General features: G+C 46.6%; 1 protein-coding gene across 1 annotated transcript in view; it reads right to left on the bottom strand.

Moving 5' to 3' along the window:
- OBSCN (obscurin, cytoskeletal calmodulin and titin-interacting RhoGEF) overlaps positions 1-17,155 on the bottom strand; it is a 195,248-nt gene extending 178,093 nt beyond the window's left edge. Inside the window, 2 exon segments of the mRNA XM_058801413.1 lie at positions 5,569-6,677; positions 16,986-17,155. Coding sequence (XP_058657396.1) covers positions 5,569-6,664 — 1,096 coding nt within the window. The 5' untranslated portion in view covers positions 6,665-6,677; positions 16,986-17,155.
- Between the last annotated feature and the right edge of the window lie 2,396 nt (positions 17,156-19,551).

Genomic DNA, 19,551 nt, shown 5'->3' with positions numbered 1-19,551 from the left:
AAGGCAAGTAAAAGCCTTGCCTTGAAAAGCCTTCAGCTATGGTTACACAGATCTCTGTCGCAGACATCTTTTATGAAAAATCCTTTCCTTAGGGTGTTTCCTCCTGAGAAGCTGAGAGACCTCAGGAACAAAATGTAAACATTGATTATCTGCTGCTGTGGAATGCAACAGGTGCATCTGTGATTGGCCCATGTGGTTGTTTCTAATTAATGGCCAATCACAGCCAGCTGGCTCAGACAGAGAGCTGAGCCACAAACCTTTGTTATCATTCTTTGCTATTCTATTTTTAGCCAGCCTTCTGATGAAATCCTTTCTTCTATTCTTTTAGTATAGTTTTAATGCAATATATATCATAAAATAATAAATCAGCCTTCTGAAACATGGAGTCAGATCCTCATCTCTTCCCTCATCCTTGGACCCCTGTGAACAGTCACAGATCTGCTCTGCCCACACTCCAGATGGTGATTAGCCTTTTTTTCTTCTTTTCCTGATTTTTTTTTCAGGGTTAAATAAGATATTATGATGATATTCTTTATTCTGAGGGTGGGGAGGCCCTGGCACAGGGTGCCCTGAGAAGCTGTGGCTGCCCCTGGATCCCTGGAAGTGTCCAAGGCCAGGCTTGGAGCAACCCGGGATAGTGGAATGCCTCCCTGCCATAGCAGGAGTGGAAGATGATGAAGTGTAATGTCTCTTCCTAAACATTCTGGGATTCTGTGAGGCCCAGCTTTGGTCAGGGGGATGCAGCCCTCTGGCAGGAGGGAGGCTGGAGCTGCCACTGGGAACACTCAGAGCTGCACAAGGGCCAAAAAGAAACACAAGCTGCACCTGAGAGGCACACAAGTGTATTCCCATATTGGAGCAGCTGCCATATCATTAACCCCTCTCCCTTTACAGTCACTAAGCAGTACCTAAAGTGAAAAAAAAAAAAATCTATTCCAGGAAAAAGCTCAAGCACAGCAGGGTTGGTTGACTCTTAGGAGCATGCTGCTGTAACAGCAGTGCTCTCCCAGCCAGGCAAAGGCAGTGCAAGGCTATCTTTGGCAGCTTGGAGTCACAGATATCCTCTGAAAACAACTCTGCTTTCATCCTGCACACACGTCTTATCTCCCTCTGAATGGAGCTTTGGAGCAACAGCAGCTGATAAACTGAACTGAGGCCTGGGATGAACCCAGCCAAGGGCTTTTGGAGATGTCAGAGTGGTTCCAAAACCCACCAGCCTCCTCCTCCTCCTCCTGAGCATCCCTCCATGCTCTTTACAAGGTCTAGAATGTGCCTGGTCAGGTTGATTTGGGTCAGGGGACTACAGAAGGACCAGAGGTGTCCTGAGAGCAGGTAACCCAAACCATCTGGCCCATAACCAGCACCACCATTTTCTGTTTTATTTGCACCCAGGTCAGAGAGGTGCAAATAAAACAGAAAATAACAGAGCTGCCAAAACCTGCCCACTAGGAAAAACGTGAGAGGCACAGCACTGCAAAACACTGGGGGAGCACAGAGCAAAAGCAGCTCATGGAATTAGCAGGAAACTGCAAGAACTTGGATCAGAGACTCATTATGCTGCCTATCCTGAGGAGATATTTCTCCAGTCTGTCATAGGATTTTCTGTTTGGTCCACAGCAAGCAAACTGGCAATGAGAGGATGTTATTTTTAAAAGGCAAGTCCTGCTAACACATATTTTGCTAAGAATAGGTGCAGCCTGCAAAGAAGCCCAATGTTTTCTTAACCTTATCAAGGCACATCTGCCCTCTAAACCTCCCTTTTTCACTTGCCTACATTTCCCCTTTCTTATTGCTGGAATTCTCACATTTATTATTCCAGAGGCAAGTTTACCCTCTGCCCAATGAAAATGAGCCAAGAAAGGTAAGAATATGGAAAAACCTCCCAGTAAAAGCTGGCTAAATGTGGATTGAAAAGCTTCCACCATCTTCAGCCTTTGATCTTCCTAATTACTGTGTTTTCCCAATTTCCTTTCTACCTCCTCATTTCTCAAGTTGCAATTCTCTTTCAGACCTCCAATGTGACTGCCATGACAGTGACCATCCAAAATCCCATCTGATCAGAGGGAGAATGAGGTTGCCTCAGCACCAGGGTGTTTTTCCCATCCCCATCCTGTTTGGCTTGCAACCTTTAACCTTCTCACCCAGTATCTGGTTACTTTATTCAGGGACTCCAGCAAACACAGCTTGGCCCAGGGTGGAGACCTGAATTCTGGTCTCACCAACTTTACACATGGCCCAGGGAAATCTCCAAAGCCTTCAGCAAACCCAGGCTGGTTATTTATGTTCCTCCCATCCTCCCCACGCCTTGATTTGTTAAAGGTTTATTCTTGGGCAATTCAATTGGGACAATTGGGACAATTCTCCCAAATCCTTTTGCAGCTCACATCTCAGTGTATGGATTGTGATTTTATCTCTGTTCCAGGCACATTTCTGAATCTAATCAAGCTCCAGTTTTCCTTGTTTAGGAGAGTGATTCTCTGCCCTGTAGCCTTTCTTTGTTTAAGTCTGATTCACTAAATCTCATTTAGGAACAGCTCGAAAAATTATTTTTTTTTCCTCCCAGCTCAGTGATCTTTAAGGCACAGGCTCAGCAAAGAGTTCACAAATGTTGGGTTGCTGGGTCCCTAAGTTCCTAGGATATAGACTGACAGAACATCGGAGGTTTTCTATGGATGTCCCATCCCTGGAAGTGTTCAAGGACAGTTTGAACAGGGCCCTCAGCAACTGAGTGACCTAGTGAGTGCCATCCCTGCCCATAGAAGAGGGTTGGAACCAGATGTCCTTTAAGGTCCCTCCCAGCCCAAACCATTCTGATCCAATGATGGCTGCTTGGAGAATTCACCCTCTCCTACACAGCTGAGCAAAGAGAAGTTTGCATGGCAAGATGATCTCCCTCCCTAAGCCTGACAGCAGATCAACCAATGGCATCACACAAAACAACAGAATTAAAATCTCAACAGAATTAAAAGCTTTTTTCATCTGCTGCATCACTCTGACCTGTCTTGGGAGGGCTGAGAAGAACTTCTGGTGACACAAAGGAGAGTCATTTATCAGGGCCTAATTATAACCAACACACGTAGATTTTCCATGGCAGCCTTGGCCTGGACAGGGAGCCAAATGTGGCACAGCATGAAAAATAAACAATCCATAAACATTTCCACTTCAGCCTCCTGACTCACAGGCAGCTCTGGACAACGGACAGGGATCAATAACCCTTTCCCATGGTGCTTGCTCCCAGACTGGCTGCTTCCCTGGCTTTCCTCACCTCGTTTGGAACAGGTTGCAGCCATGAGAGCAATAGGATAAAAACAGAGGGTTTTTATACAATATTTTTATAATTTTTATAATTTTTTATATTTTATATAATTTTTATAATAAAAACAGGCAGAGGAGGGGAGGTTTGTTTTTGCAAGGTGTTGTGCAGGGAAATGGGTTTGATCCATCCTCAAAGTGATCCTCCACCAGGGTGAGGGCCAGGATTGATCCCCAGCTCTGAGCCCCAGCTTATGAGGTAATCCCAGCTTTATAGAACAGGACAAATGCCCTTCCCCACGCCACTCAGCACCTCCAAGGGACAGCAAGGGGTGGGACAAGTGCCAGTGAGTTCCACGGATCAGGTGTCACTGATGGGCACAGGGACTGAGCCACTTTCCAAAGAAGGGAAAACAGAAAATCAAATAACACCTTTGAGAGGCTTAAAGAGGAGTATGAAACACAGATAATTCCTACTTAATTGTGTTTCTAATTATTTTGCTGCCAATTAAAAATCTTTGAGTTTTACCACTTGAGTGGCAAAATCTTTTGTCTCTGACAGCTCATTTACAGGTGGTACCTGCATTCCAAACTGCTGTCCCCATGCCAAATAGGAGAGCAGCTGGAAAATTTAGAGCTTTCTGGATTGTTCAAGGCCAGGTTGGATGGGGTTGGAGGAACCTGGTTTGGTGGAAGGTGTCCCTGCCCATGGCAGGAGGTTGGAATGAGATGATTTTTAAGATCTCCTGCAATCCAAACCATTCTGGGATTCTATAAAAACTGTGTGTCACACTTTGGTTGCGATTCTGAAGAACTAGGGCTGACCTGCACAAGTGTGGAGTGACCCTCTGAAGGCAAGTTCTTCACCACTGACTATGGCAAACAAAGGCATCCTGGGCCTGGGAGGTTTTCTAGGATTCAAGGAGCACAAACAATCCAGCAACCCAAGCTGGGAAAAGGCTGAAGAGCCTGGCAAGATCCAGGCTGCTGGTCGGTCACTGTACAGGAAAACTGAGCTGGACTGTAATTAGAGTTGGAGTAGGTCCCCCAGGGGATCTGAGGCAGCCTGACATGCTCATCTTGTAGGGAGGGGTTTCCACTACTACAAATGGCATGTCTGAGTAAACCCCATGGTGATCACAAACCCAGATGTGACTAAAGCCTGGAGGGTGAGACAGGGCATTGGCAGTCACTGACCTAGAGCATAGAAAAGGATCTCTTACATCACTGTGAAACCAGGACTGACAGGAGCCTTAGGGACCTGGTGCACCCCAGCTGCCCCACAACCAGCGGATGCCTTGTGAGGGCTGACCTAGAACACAGACTGGATGGAGCTAAGGAATAAAGTAGGGATTATTAGGAGGCTTCAACAGATCCACCTTGGGCAGCACAAGAGCCCAGCCAGGGCTGCACCCCAGGGGAACTTAAAGTGGTTACTAAATGGACGACCAGTCACAGGGTCTAACACTTTTATCAGTTCTGCTCCATTTGCATATTGGAGCTAATTGTCCAATTCCAGCTTTAGCCCAGGCAGTCTCATCTTTTTTGTTTTCCTCTCCAGCCCACGGTGTTTGTGCTCTGGGGCTGAGATTTGGATCATTTGTCCTTGGTGCCCAGCTAGAGCAGGAATTGTTTTGTCTCCCTGCTCTGTGCACAGAGCTCACCATCCCCTGATATGAAGTCCAGACCCATACACTAAAGCAGCACAGAATTTAAAAGATATACAAGCTAAAACCTGAGGCATCACATCCAGTTCTGCCTCATCCATCTCTACCTGGCACCTCTTTACTGCCCTTCCTAAGAACCACCAGCAATGGGACTCTATCCCCAGGTCATCTACTCAAGTGCCCAAGCCCTTTCCACCAGGAGAGCTTTATTCAGCCCTTCCCAGCTTGGGTTTTTGGATACTCTGTTCTCCTTGAAAACTCCTAGAAAACCTCCCAGGTCCAGGATGCCTTTGTTTGCCATAGTCAGAGGTGAAGAACTTGCCTTCAGAGGGTCACTCCACACTTGTGAAGGTCAGTCCTAGTTCTTCAGAATGGCAACCAAAGTGTGACACATCTAACACCCTCCCACGCAGCAGTTTGGAGGCAGATGTTTTGTTCAACGTCCTCTTGAATGCTCCTAGAAAACATCCCAGGTCCAGGATTCCTTTGTTTGGAATCGCACACAACACAAGTCTGACGCATCTAACACCCTCCCTTGCAGCAGTTTGGCAGGCTGAGGTTTTGTTCAAACCAAACCACCCACCTCACCCCAATTCAAAGGTGTATCCTTGCAGACACACCCACCCTGGTGACAACCACACCTACCCACCTTTGACAGTGACCAGCACAGAGCTGTAGGTCTGCCCCGCCAGGTTGGAGGCCGTGCAGGTGTACAGCCCGTTGTCCGTCTGCTTGCAGAAAAGAATCTTCAGTACAAAGTTCTCCTGGTCATCCTCATAGATAACATGCCTCCGGCCTTCCACAATGACCTCGTTGTCCTTCTTCCACACAATCACGGGCTTAGGCTCTCCTGTCACGTAGCAGCTGAGCTTAGCGTGCTTGCCCTCGGTCACACTGCAGGTGCGTGTCAGGGCCCCGAGCGCAGCGTTGCGCACGCCCTTGGCCAGGCCCGCCGCCCGCTCATAGTCCCGGGACAGGCCGTAGCCCAGGCTGGACAGCCCCTCCACAGCCGAGTAGGCAGAGTCCAGAGTGCTGTGGGAGATGTCCATCTTCCTGATCTCCTCCCGCCTCTTCTGCAGGTGGGACAGCAAGGAGGCCGTCTTGCCGCCACTGTCGGGGTTGGAGGAGCCGCGTGTTTCAACCACCAGCGCGGCTGAGGCACTGGCGGAGCCGATGAGGTTCTCTGCCCGGCACGTGTAGGTGCCACTGTCCCCCAGCTGGGCACACTGGATGGTGAGAGCGTTGGACTCACCAGCAGACTCGATCTGGAAGCGCCCAGCGTCCGCTTTGTTCCTCAGGTATCGCCCGTCCTTCTCCCAGTTCACCGAGAGGGGAGGGCTGCCCTGGACTTTGCATTTGAACATGACGTCTTCTCCCAGGGTTACTTTGATGTTGGTAGGTTTCTGGATGAAGTAAGGAGCCGACTCTGTGACCGTGGTCTCCTCTCCCACCTTGATGCTGACAGCAGCAAAGGCCTCCCCGATGGTGTTCTTGGCCCGGCAGATGTACTGGCCGCTGTCCTCCAGGCTCAGGTCGTAGATGGTTAGCCGGTACAAATCCCCATCCTCTGTGGTTTTAAACCTTCCCCCAGACTGCACTGGAAGTTTATCCTTCTCCCAGCTCACCACTGGGATGGGGTTTCCAACAATCTGGCAGCTCAGCGTGGCGTCCTTCCCTACAGACACCATGAAGGCCTTGGGCCGGGTCAGGAAGCGCGGGACCCCGCTGAGCGAGCTGTAATCCATCCTGGCTTCCTTCCTGCAGGGGCACAGAGAAAAGGGTCAGCAGAGGGCAGGGCAGAGGGTGCACCCAAAAAAAAAAAAGAAAATTAAAAAAAACAAATCACTGCAATCCCCTGGTATCAGAGTGTTTGTCACCTGGAACCCCCATGTGTGATGATGTTTCCCTCATCTTCAGGACGAGAATCTTGACTCCATATTTCAGAAGACTGACTTATTATTTTATTATATATATTACATTAAAAGAAAATTATATACTAAAACTATACTAAAAGAATAAAGGAAAGAATTTCATCAGAAGGCTAGCAAAGAATAGAAAGGAATGATGATAAAATCTTGTGACTGACCAGAGTCCTGACACAGCTGGACCTGTGATTGGTCATCAAGTAGAAACAATTCACAGGAGACCAATCAAAGATGCATCTGTTGCATTCCACAGCAGCAGATAATTATTAAAAATATATAAACAATATTATTATTGGTTACATTTCCTTTCTGAGGCCTCTCAGCTTCTCAGGAGAAAAATCTTAGCAAAGGTACTTTTCAGAAAATATGTCTGTGACACCCATATTTTCAATGCCCTTCTCATTATGGGTGAGAAGGAATATTATTGGTTTTGAGGATTTCCTACATTTGAGGTTATAAACTGCTGCACGAGGCAGCTCACTTCCCCATAGAGCCTCTGGGCAAAACAAACTTTGTGCAAAACAGCCCAAAACTCTTTGAGCTGTTCATACAGAAGGAAAATGATGATGCCTTTCCTCTGTGGCACTCAGAAAGTGACCTGCACTAAAGCTGTGTGACAAGCTGGTTCTGCAGCCATAAAGAACAAACTGGACACCACATTCTGAGAGATGGGTCTGCCCATCAAGATGCTGCCTCCATCTCAGAATTGGTTTGGGTTGGAAGGGACCGTCAAGATCATCTCATTCCAATCCCCTGCCATGGGTAGGACTGTCACTCCCTAAGACCAGGTTTTCCAAGAAGATTTGAGTGCACCATTTCTCTTCAAGCTGTTGTGATAGATGAGTAATGCAATGATTGACTCTCACAATTCATAGACAACTATTATGGATATAAATTAAGAAAAGCTTATAGATTTATAGTTATGTTGTACCCCCTGGTGTGGTTATCAAGGGACAGCTGGAGTTGGCACATCTGGGAGGGCTGGCTTGTCACTATGGAACACCTGGGCTCCAACCAGGATTTGAGGAAGAGATCTCCACCACTGGACAGCAAAGAAGGGGTTGATGGACAGAACTTTGGAAGGGATTAAAGGGTTAAAAAGGAAAAACCTCCATTGTGAGGGGGCTGAGCAATGGCAGGGAAAATCTTTTGCTCCCAGTGCCATAGCCTTTTTTCATTCTTCTGTTGTATTTTTGATAAGGTTTAATAAACCTTCCTGAACTATGAAAAGTGAGTATCTATTTCTCACACTGTTTAACCTCTTTGGCCTCGTGACGCCAGACCCCTCTGTCCTGGCCGCTCCTGCCTGACCGTGGGAATGGTCCTGCTCCAGGTGAGCACATCCCTGCTTTTTCACCTCCAAAGTTCTGCACACAGCACAAGGACCAGGGCTCTGGGTGCTGTAACTCAGAAAGGAAATTAAACCCAGTCAGTGAGACAGAAATATCCTTCTTAATCCTGCAGCAGTTTGGCTTCCCTGCTGGCCACACATCCACCCACTCTCTCACCCAATGGCAGGTGCTCTCCCCAGCTCCAGCAGAAATCAATAGGAACAGGCCAAAACCCTGCTTTAATTTCTTAAATCACCATTTCTCCATCCTCCTCCAGCTCCTGTCAGTGCATTTTTGTTAGTGCACAAATCACTGATGGCATCAGGGACTGAGGGTTGGATCAACTTGCTGCATGACCTTGGGAAAAATCACTTCTTTTCCCAATTTCTTGTCTCCCCTCCCACTTCTTCACACCAAGACAGGGATGGGCTAGCAAATCATTATGTGCACAGTGTATACATGACAATGTACTTGCTGAGGTAAATGACAAATAGTGCATGAAAAGTACCAACAGATTACAAATTTAATTCCATTTATGCTACTGTGGATTGAAAAATACAAGCTTACCATTAAATCCATACATTGGAAAAGAGGTGGCACAAAAATACAAAATGGTGTTTGCTATGAGAGCCCAAGAAACTTTTGGAAAACTGCCTCAGGCACAGGGTGGGATTCTTGGGGTTGTCCTGAATGGTCTTTGTGGGTCACTTCCAGCTCAGGATATTCCATGATTTTGGGAGCATTATTATCATTCCAAAGTTATTGCTGAGCCAAACTTCAAACTTCATCTGGGTCACAGATCTAAGGCAAAACCAAATGTAACCTTTCTACATTTAACAGAAAATACACCCCATGTCCTGTCCTACCCTGTGTCTCCCACTCCAAAGAACACACAAAATTACAAGGAGCAATCAAAGACTTTTCCTTTTAGACGAGATCAATCCTTTCTAAACTAATTCAATTTTGGTTGCTTTTGTTTCCTGGTATTGAACAAATTTCATTATTCTGCTACAGATCTTTAGAAAATAAAGAAACAGGTTTCAAACATTAAATCTAGGAGGGGGAAAAGAAGCAGCAAGGAAAATTTACTTTTAGCACATGCTAAGATGGTAAAGAATGATTGACTTGCAGTCATCAGTGCTATGACCAGCTCACTTTCGGTCAAGTGGCCACCTTCAATGCACAGATCTCTTTTCCTCTTGGTCTCAAACTGGTCTAGAAATCTGTGAATTAGTTTGGAATTCTCTGGACCCTCTTACAACCCCAACCCCTGCCCTCAGCTGAGCTTTGAAACGTGTTTTCCATAAACGCTTGTGCAGCTGCAAGCAGAGAAGCTGCATGGAGGGTTAGCAGGGGCAGATAGGAGCCTGGGGCTGCAGCCAAAGTACACTGAAGTCAGTGGAAATTTCCACTGAAGTCACTTGATTGACAATCAGAGTCTCCTGCTCATTTGGGGAAGGAGCATTTCAATGCTCAGAAGGGGATGCTGAGGTTCAGCTCAGCTCTGGAGAGCCCAGCAGAACCCTTCACTGCATTAACTGAGAGTTAACAACCAAAACAGTCTCAGAGCTCATGTCCTAATATTTCCCAGCCATTAGTTGAATTTCAGGCTGCACTGAGCCATCAAAACACTTGGATTCACCTTCAGAAGACACTGCCACGTCTCAAACTTCCTGGGTTCCTATTGTGTCCAACAGAGACATCACTTATTTCCAGCTTTGCAGTGTCAAAAAGAGCAGAAAATTAAAGTTGCTCCACTTCTCCATCAAGCTGGGCTCTGCATGACATGGACAAGTGCCTGGAGCACTGAGGTGGCCACAGAGACACGAGAGGAGCTGCCAGGGACCTCTCAGCCCACCAGAGTGCCATTTCCATCACTTCCACACCGTTCTGTGCCTGGAGGAGCAGGGTGAGGGCTCTCAAAGCCTGGCTCTTATGCTGCTCACTTCATAAAGTGCATCCTTCTCTCCCTGCTAAGCTGTGCCTAAATGAACGCACCCCAGATGCTCCCTGGTACCTGTCAGAGTCAGGAACAGCCAAAAATAGTCAAAAAACAGAGAGTCAGGAGGAATGGCCAGAAAACAGCCAAAAAACAGCCAAAAAAGCCACAACCAACCAAAAAAAAAAAAAAGAAAAAAAAAAGGAAAAAAAAAAAAACACCAGCCAAAAAGCAAAACAAGCCAAAAAAAAAAAAAAAAACAGCCAGAAAAACCCAGCTAAGAAAAAAAAGGCCAAAAAACAGCCAAAAAAAAGCCAAAAAAAAAAAAAAAACAACAGCCAAAAAAAACCAGCAGCCAAAATAAGAAAACAGCCAAAGTTAAAAAAAAAAAAAAAAAAAAAAGCCAAAAAAAAAAAAAACAACAAACAAAAAAAACACCCCCCCAAAAAAAAAAAAAAAAAAAAAACACAGCCAGTCAGGAACAGTCAAAAAACAGTCAGGAACAGCCAAAAACACCACATGCCTGTTGGTTTTGCTCCTGAACCAAACTGGTGCAGCAAATCCATCCAAGTGGCCTCCAGGTCCAGCCTCCATCTCCCATGGCTCCCAAAAACTCATCTGGTGTTTGATGATCCTTCCCATCCAGTACAAGCTCCTGTGTCCACAGACCTCCTAGTGTGGGGTGAAAACCACATCCCCTGCTCTTCCCTACATCTCCAGCAGCTTTCACCCTGTGCTTTCACACTCTATAAGGTTTTTACACCTTTATAAATGGCCAGGATGCCAGAGAAAAAATCCAGGAATCAGTGAAAACAGTATGTGCTCATCATTATTTTAGATATTTTTCTAGCATGGAAAGAAAAAACAGGGTTTATTCCTTGCTCTGCTGCTGGCTTGCTTTTATAATTATGAGATAGGCACTCCAGTTCTATTATCTTTAGTCCCCATCTGAAAAAGAGAGGGGAAAAGTTGTTTTATGGGTGTGCAGAGCATGAAATGCAGTGAGAGGCATGAAATCCAAACCTGTAGCAAGGATGAGGCTGTGTGTGTATCTAACACATCTAACAAATTAGACAGACTGAACAAGATAAACATTTTATAATTTAAACAAGATTACATTTTACAATTTCATTTATAATTTAAACAAGATTACATTTTATAATTTCAAATGGGATAAAACCCATCACACTGGATTAGGATGATCAATAGATTTAGGAGCCAGGAGAGGACAGATTTGTGAAAGCACTGAAAGGACAAGATTTCATATTTCTACTGTGCAACCTGCCAATCAACTTATTCAATAGTTACTCTGATCTCAATTATTTACAGGTTCACTCAAACTTCAAAAAAAGCCCAGTAACTCTGAAACTTAAATTTAAAAAATAGTAACTCTCTGCAAGTGCCAGGGCAGCTCCCTTGGAAGCAGCAGGACCAAGAACAAAGCATGAATAAAGCTAGTCAATGCAAATGCCCTTTCCAATAAATCTCAGGCATTTGCCAGTGTCACATTTCCCCATGTAATCCCTCTGTGATGAATCATTTGCAGCAGAGATCACATTCCCGTCCTGGGCATTTCTGAGCACGCCAAAGGCAAACTGGCAGCAATTATAATTTTGCTTTATGTCTTTATTCATTCAGATTTTCCCTGATTTGCATCTGGGGGAAGAGGCAGAACTGCACAGAGCTGTCAGATAAATAAATAAATCACTGCCCTGGGGCCAACAAGCAGCTGGTCCAGACCTCCTGTGCCACCACTGCCAGTGTCTGCTTCCCATGGGCAGGGGAGTGAGTGCCTTGCAGTGGGAACCACCAGAGAGTTCCAGTTCCTGATGGAGAACTCAGAAGTGGAAAACTCTGATGGTGGTGCCACCAAATTCCTGAATGTTTTGGGTTGGAAGGGACCTTAGAGACTCATGGTCTACCCATGGTAAACCATCCAATTCCACCCCTGCCATGGGCAGGGACATCTTCCACCATCCCAGGTTGCTCCAAGCTCTGTCCTGGCCTTGGACATTTCCAGGGATCCAGGGACAGCCACAGCTTCTCTGGGAAACCTGTGACAAGGCTTCACCACCCTCTGAGGAAGAATTTCTTCCCGATATTCAACCCAACCCTGCCCTCTGGGGCAGAGAGGAATTTCTTCCTAATATTCAACCTAACCTCCTCCTTATCCCATCCCTCCATCCCTTGTCCCCAGTCCCTCTCCAGCTCTCCTGGAGCCCCTTCAGGCCCTGCCAGGGGATCTGAGCTCTCCCTGGACCCTTCTCTCCTCCAGGCTCTCCCAGCCTGGCTCCATCCCAACCTCCTGGATTCACTCTGCAGTGCTGGCTGATGGGTTGGGTTGGTTTCACGTTCTTCATCACTGCTGATCTGCACCTGGACACCTTCCACAGCCTCTGAGAAGGCAGAGGTGTCCCCACCATGGTGAGCTGGCCCCCAGGCTGTGAGCAGCCTGGGATGAAGCTCTTTCTGTGAGACAGGACAGGGGGAACAGGTTATTCTCTGCCCAAGCCTTTCCATTCAAGGATTAGAAAGAGAATCCTGTCCGCCATGGTAGGAAAATTAATCTACAAATACCAGAGGTTTATGTCTGAAAAGGAGACAGAGGAGACCTTTTTGGCTTTACTTGAATAAAGGGAGAGGCCATAGGGCATTCCCCTAAGGTCTCTCAAATTTTTGGAGGATGCAGCCTCCCTTTTTATCCCAATTTCCCAGCCACCTTTCCCTTCTCTCTTTTCCCGTTTCTGAGGTACTTGAGAGGTTCAGGCTTACCAGAATGCCTGGTACCAAAGATTTCCCTTTAATGTATAACCCTCCCTTTTATTTTTAATTCTTATGGAATTTAGGGGTTTTTCTTCTCCATTGGTCCTTTCTTTCTTTCGTTCTTTCTTTCATCTTTCCATGTCTGATTTAGTTTATCAGCAAACTTAAAATTTATTTGTAAAAGCAAATATCTTTTTCCATTCATCAATCAGTGGAATCCTTCCCATGGCTTCTTTTCTCTCTCAGTGCTGGTTTTATCCACCAGCAGACCCACAGCTTGTTTGGAAAGACAAATCCACTATTCATTTCAACCAGGACTCAGAGCAAAAAGCACGATGCAATCCATCCCATAAAACATTCCTGAGACAAAAGGTGGCCACGAGCAGCAAAATTAGAGACTTTGGGGACATAATTAAACCTAAAGGATCACACAAAGGTCCAAACACAGATCAGAAGCACAGAATTTCTCTCAGCACCACATTAAGTCCTTCACAACCCTATTTGCTCATTTCCTCAATTCTCTTTTACCCTTTCTTTGGTCAAAAATACTTTGATTTGAGGTATTTTTCTTGCCTTTGGAGTTTATGTTTCCTGAACTTCCTCTGCAATGCTAGATTCTAATCCTCTCACTCCTTTTCCTGACAGGAAAGGCAGGATTTACAGGGAACCTCCTGTCTCTGAAGCCTGAGCTTTCAAAGAACATCCCTGAAACGAAAGCTCCAGATAAAAATCAAGGCAGCACCGCTATTACCACAGTTTACACGACTTATCTGCTTGTATTGTTCCATCTAAAAACATCAGGAAATGGAATCCGTGGGTGGGAAGGGAAGTCCATGAGTTGTCAAATGGGAAGTTTGGGTTCCCTTTGATGTTTAAAATCCTGCTGAGGGAAAACAGCAACAACCTGGCTGCTCTCTGGCTTCCAGCAGCCTCCCAGGGAATGGACAACTGCTGCAGACATATTTTCATTAAAAATCCTTCCTTAGGATTTTTTCCTTTTGAGAAGCTGAGAAGCCTCAGGAACAAAACCTAAACATTGGTTATCTGCTGCTGTAGAATGCAACAGGTGCATCTGTGATTGGTCTCGTGTAGATATTTGGAATTAATGGCCAATCGCGGCAGAGCTGGCTCTCTCTCTGTCCAAGCCACAGACTTTTGTTGATTCATTCTTTTTTATTCTTAGCTAGCCTTCTGATGAGAACCTTTTCTTTTATTCTTTTAGTGTAGTTTTAATGTAATATTTATGATAAAACAATAAATCAAGCCTTCTGTAACAGATCCTCATGTTTCCCTCATCCTCAGACCCCTGTGAACACCGTCACAGACGACTCTGGAATAGCACGAGTGTTGGGTGTCAGCTGCAGGCTGGGTGACATCAGCCAGGCTCTGGTGGGTGCCTGAGAGCCATTAGAGCAGACAGGGAGCTCTGGGGGTGAAATGCACACCAGCACAGCCAGTGCTGCTGCCCATGACACCCCTAAATCGGGGCTCAGCGCTCTAATCCAGGTGGGCGGGATTCATCCCCTTCCAGCAGTATCTGCGCCTCAGGGCTTAGCTTGGCCTACTCTGAATTCCACTGCAGTGAGGGAGAAGCGATTTTGGCATGTCCAAAGGTCACTGGGTGGGCAGATGGGGGAGGTTTCTGTGGGGGATCCATCACTGGAGGTGTTGGACACAGAGAACCTGCAGCACATGAAGCCTTTTGCAAGGAGCTCCTAACTGGGCTCAGAGCAAGGTTTTGTTGGAACCCAGGACATCCCTCTGGCTGCCCTCCACGGCTCAAACCCCTGCCAGGGGGCTCAGAGGCCCTACATGGAGCCAAAGACCCTTGTGCCTTTGATTTTAACTCATTGAAACCATTACCAACGTTATATGAGGATTTACGAGCCATGAGAGTTTAAGTAGGATGATAGTTAGTTTTTCACAAGGTGGAAGAGTAGAATTTGGGGTTTTTAGAATGAGGGTTCAGAAGCCAAGATGGAGGGATTTGGGCATGCCTTGTCCTTCTTTCTTCTTCTTAGCCTCCATCTTCTGAGTGATGGTGGCACTTTTGGATTGGTTTAGAGACAGACTGTCTAACATAGGTGATAAGTAGTGGACAATTATTGTAAATAATGCACACGTAGTTTTTAGTATAAAAAGATAACACTGCCCCAAGGTGGTCAGTGTACCACAGACTGACCTGCCAGACAGACCTCAGCAGGTCAGAGAAAGAATGTTATAGATAACAGAGAATAAACAACTTTGAAAATCAGAGCTAAAGAATCTTGACTCCTTCAAGCACCAGGCTGGGAAAAAGAGACTTTCTAACACCTTGGGGTCATCCTGACCACAAAGACCCCAAGAAGGTTTGTCTGCATTCCCTCCCATTCACAGCCTGCCTCCATCCTAAGCCAAAACCCATGGGAGATGTTGAGGGAAAGCTCCTAGCAGGCCAGGGGCTGACATGGTGTTAAACATGGTGAGCAGCCCTCAGGGTAAAGGAGAAGCTCGAGGTACAATTCTGACCTTCACAGTAGGGCTGAAATGCACCAAGTGCCTCAGAGGGACCTGCAGCTCCTCATCTCCCCCTGTTAGTCCCTTATCAATAACCTGGATGTTCCCAATGATTGGTAACAAACAAGGCTTCAAACATTTAGAAAATTCCAATGAGGAGCAAGAATAAATCACGTGGTTTGTGAACATCACTGGGCAGGAGGGTCAGACACCTCCCAGCCACGTTAGCAGTACACACTTCACAGAAACCACAACAGATTCAAGCCACTTAGGTGATTTACATGGTTAAAACACTTTTTATCTTTCCTCTCTACAGAGACAGACCTATCTTAGAAAACTCATCCCACTTCCAACCACCTGGCCAAAAACATTTTCTACCAACACACCAGCACCTCCAAGAAGCTCCATGCAAGGAAAGGATTTCATCCTCCTTGGGTTTTACTGCAACATGGGGACTTCATTTCACATCCCACCCTTGATGGAGCCACAAAACCACCCCTGAAACTCCCAGAGGCCTCAAACTGCACAGAGCAGCCCCTCACGACTCCACAGCAGCCACTTTTCCTTCTATTCTTATGAGCCTCCCAAGGCTGCTCTGACAACAGCAAAAGGCCAAAGCACCAGGGAGGTCTGGGCACATTGTGATGTTCACTCCTGTTCTGTGGGGCTGAGAATAAAAGATACAAATGGAGAGAAAACACACAAATTCTGAGGTTTCCAACCCAGGAGACAGAAAAGGAGCAACAAAACCATAGAAACTTCATCACAAATTCCACCAAACTGCATTTTGCTTGACACACAGGCCTGGAGAGAAGCAGCTGTGGCAGAATCACATTAAAAATCAGACTTGCAAAGATAGAAATGCTCCTGTTTTAGCCATGTGATTTCCTCCATGAGGGAGTTGCAGGATCACAGCTCCCATATGGACAAAGAATTCCCTTGGTGACAATCAGGCACGACCTAAGCCCTTGTATTTTAACAAGTGCACGTCATTGTCATTACAGTCACTCCACCCCATTGAGCTGTAGGGCCCAAAATAGCCTCAGCTGTCCAGCTCCATCTCTCCCTATCTCCCCTCAGAACCATTTGGAGAAATGGGAGGAGGGTGGGGGGCTGCAGAGTGAATCTGTATTGACACCAGAGAGGAGCTCAGAGGGGAAAAATGTCCTGGCTGAACAGAAAAGCTGCACTGAGATGATGCCCTGGAAATAAAGCTTTTTGAAATGTTCCTTTCTGCCACCTCTCCATGTGTTTTTCCAGGCTCTCCATGCCCAGTGGTGTCTCAGATTTGGGGACAAAATGTATCAAGTCGAGTCTACAGCTCTAAAGCTGATTTTTTTCCACTTTCCCTCTCTGGAGGCTGATCTTTGCTCAGAAGTAATTAAGCAGAACAATCCACATTTGGTTCAGAGAAAAAGGAGGAGGGATTTACTACTTGCACCTTCAGCTCCATCCCCAAAAAAGTTTCATGAAGCAAAAGCAGCAAAACATCCTCCAGCATGGCACAACAACCACCTCACCCTCCCTCAGCTACCAACGACCTTCTCCACATCCTGCTGGACTTCCAGCATCCCCAAATCCACCTCTCTTCAGCTGAAGGCTTTGTTCTTACCTGGAGTCTTGTCTGAGTCTGAGGAGGACAAAGCTCCGGGCAGAGGAAGCAAAATCTGATTCCTACTGCGATGAAAGGAGGGGGAAGAGGGAAGAGGGGAGCAGAGGACATGGGGAGACCATGTTGGCTTGGGCTCCCCCCCCCTTTCCCCTCCAGGAAATAAAACAGAAACCTCAGCAAGGGCAGGGAGGTGCAGAAGGTGCCCCCGAGTCCCCCTGCAGTGGCTCTGCTGGCCGGGGTCAGGCTGTGCCACCCCCCTGACCCTCCTCTCTGGGCTCTCCTCCTCCAGTCAAATCGCTGACGCGCTTCTCCCTGCCTCCAGAGCCCGGCTCCAAAATAGCTCTGGGTGTCATTTACCGGGGAGATTAAATTTCCTGCGGCACACAGGCAAAAGGGCAGCGTTGTAGGGACTCACTGCCACAGCCCAGCAGCAGCAGGAGGGCAAAAAACCCCAAAAATGGGGGTTTGGGTGGGCTGGGGGACAGGGGTCAGAGGTGCTCCTCAAGGGTCCATCCCACAGCTGAATGGGATGTGGGCACTCAGGAATGGGGGGCTTGGACAGGAATTCTGTCCCAAAGGCATCAGATCAATTGTAGGTTTATTTATAAATAAATAAATAAATAAATAAATATCTCCCAGGCAGGAGCTGTTACAATGGCAAATCAACAGCAAGTTGATAATCCTAAGTGTGTCTCTGCCCCTTCACCTTGAATATGTGTGTGTATATATATATAGGTTATATGAAGTTATATGTACATATATAACCCGTATATAACCTATATGTATATATTTATTTCCCCACCTTTTTGCTTCATTAACACAAACTGCATGCAAAAATAACCCGAGCAGCCAATCCATCCCATCTCAGAGGCTCAACATCATCATTTCTATGTTTACAAGTCAAATTCCTAGTTTTTAAAAACAACCTCCTTGGGGTCCATGCCAATTCTTATTGGCAATCAGAGTGTTTTAAATTTAAAACTGATTTTTGCTAATGGTCGAAGAGCTACAACAGAGCCCAGCAGGCTCCCCCACAACCACTTCAGCTCTGTGCAAATATCAGGAGTGAACTGCAAGATATGCTTATTTTTGGCAGTAAACACAGCAGATAAGGTGCTGCATAGTCCAAGGCTCTGAAGACACAGTGACAGGCTGTGTTAAATCACTTTTCAGGGCACAAAACCACCACCAGGGCAGCTCCAGGGAGTTTTAGCTGGGATTTTTGAAAGCAGAGCTTGAAGAGAATCACAGAATTCCAGAATGGTTTGGGTTGGAAGGGAGCTTGAAGATCATGTTTTTTAATTCCCCAGGAACTGTCCAAGGCCAGGCTGGACAGGGCTTGGAGAAATTTGGGGTAGCTGGAGGTGTCCTTGCCCATGCAGGGTGGAAGGAGATGAGGTTCAAGGTCCCTCACAGCTGAAACTATTCTGTGATTCTGTCAAAATCAATAATTTGATTTCAGGATTGAAGAGAAAAAAAGATTTAAGGTACTACCTGAATGTCCTATGCATTGGCTGAGGGACTTCATCCAATGTTCAGCTCTGTGAAAAACTCATCCCTTCTTAAAAGACAGTGCCCACTGTGCTTGTTTTGCCCTCTCTTCTGAAGGTGGATTAAAGTTTTAGCTGTAGGACTTGCAGAGGCTTCCCAAAGACACAGGAATGTGCCCAGGGTGTGTCACCAACAGCTCTCAGCAGGATTCTCTCTGAATCAGCAGAATTTGGTTTCTGACCAGACCCTGCTCCACAACCTGGACATCAGCAGACTCAAGGTCTGTCCCCAGCTGATGCCTCAGGTTTGAGCTTTTATATTTTGAGATTCTGTGCTGCTTTAGTGTGTGGGTCTGAGCTGCACATCAGGGCATGGTGAGCTCTGTGCACAGAGCAGGGAGACAAAACAATTCCTGCTCCAGCTGGGCACCAAGGACAAATGACCCAAATCTCAGCCCCAGAGCACAAACCCCGTGGGCTGGAGAGAGAAAAACAAGCAGGGTGGGACTGCCTGGGCTAAAGCTGCAATGGGACAATGAACTGCAAGGTGCAAATGGAGCAGAACTGATCCCAGGGAGAGACCCCGGCAGCGCTCGTGCATTTTGGGGCCATTTTGGTTCATCTTGGGTGCAGCCCTGGCTGGGCTCTGGTGCTGCCCAAGGTGCATCCATGGAGGAGATCCTTTGAATAAATCCCTGCTTTATTCTTTAGCTCTGTCCAGCCCCTGTTCTAGGGCAGCCTGCACAAGGCATCACAAATGGTAATTTGGAATAGTCCAGTGTCCATTTGGAGCAAACCAAAGGAAATTTGCTGTTCCCCAACCCTCCATGACACCACCTTGCATTTCCCTGCCCTATGCACTTGCCAGAGGCACCAGGTAGATTGTTACGGGATTAAACAAGCAGTGCCTTTCCTTTAACATCATGGTGACTTGGAGGAGGATCTCAGAGACTTTATGATCTCCACCTTGGGGTTTTTTTAGTAAAGGACCACCTGTGTGTACCAGAATCGCAAAGTGACTCCACCAATGCCCTGTGCCAGGGCTTAGCGACTCTTTAATGCAAGAAATTTTCCCC

This window comes from Ammospiza caudacuta, chromosome 1 (genome assembly GCF_027887145.1).
Source record: "Ammospiza caudacuta isolate bAmmCau1 chromosome 1, bAmmCau1.pri, whole genome shotgun sequence".
In the NCBI taxonomy this organism is placed as follows: domain Eukaryota; kingdom Metazoa; phylum Chordata; class Aves; order Passeriformes; family Passerellidae; genus Ammospiza; species Ammospiza caudacuta.
The sequence above is the reverse complement of the archived record's forward strand: the minus strand, read 5'-3'. Positions and strand labels throughout refer to the sequence as shown.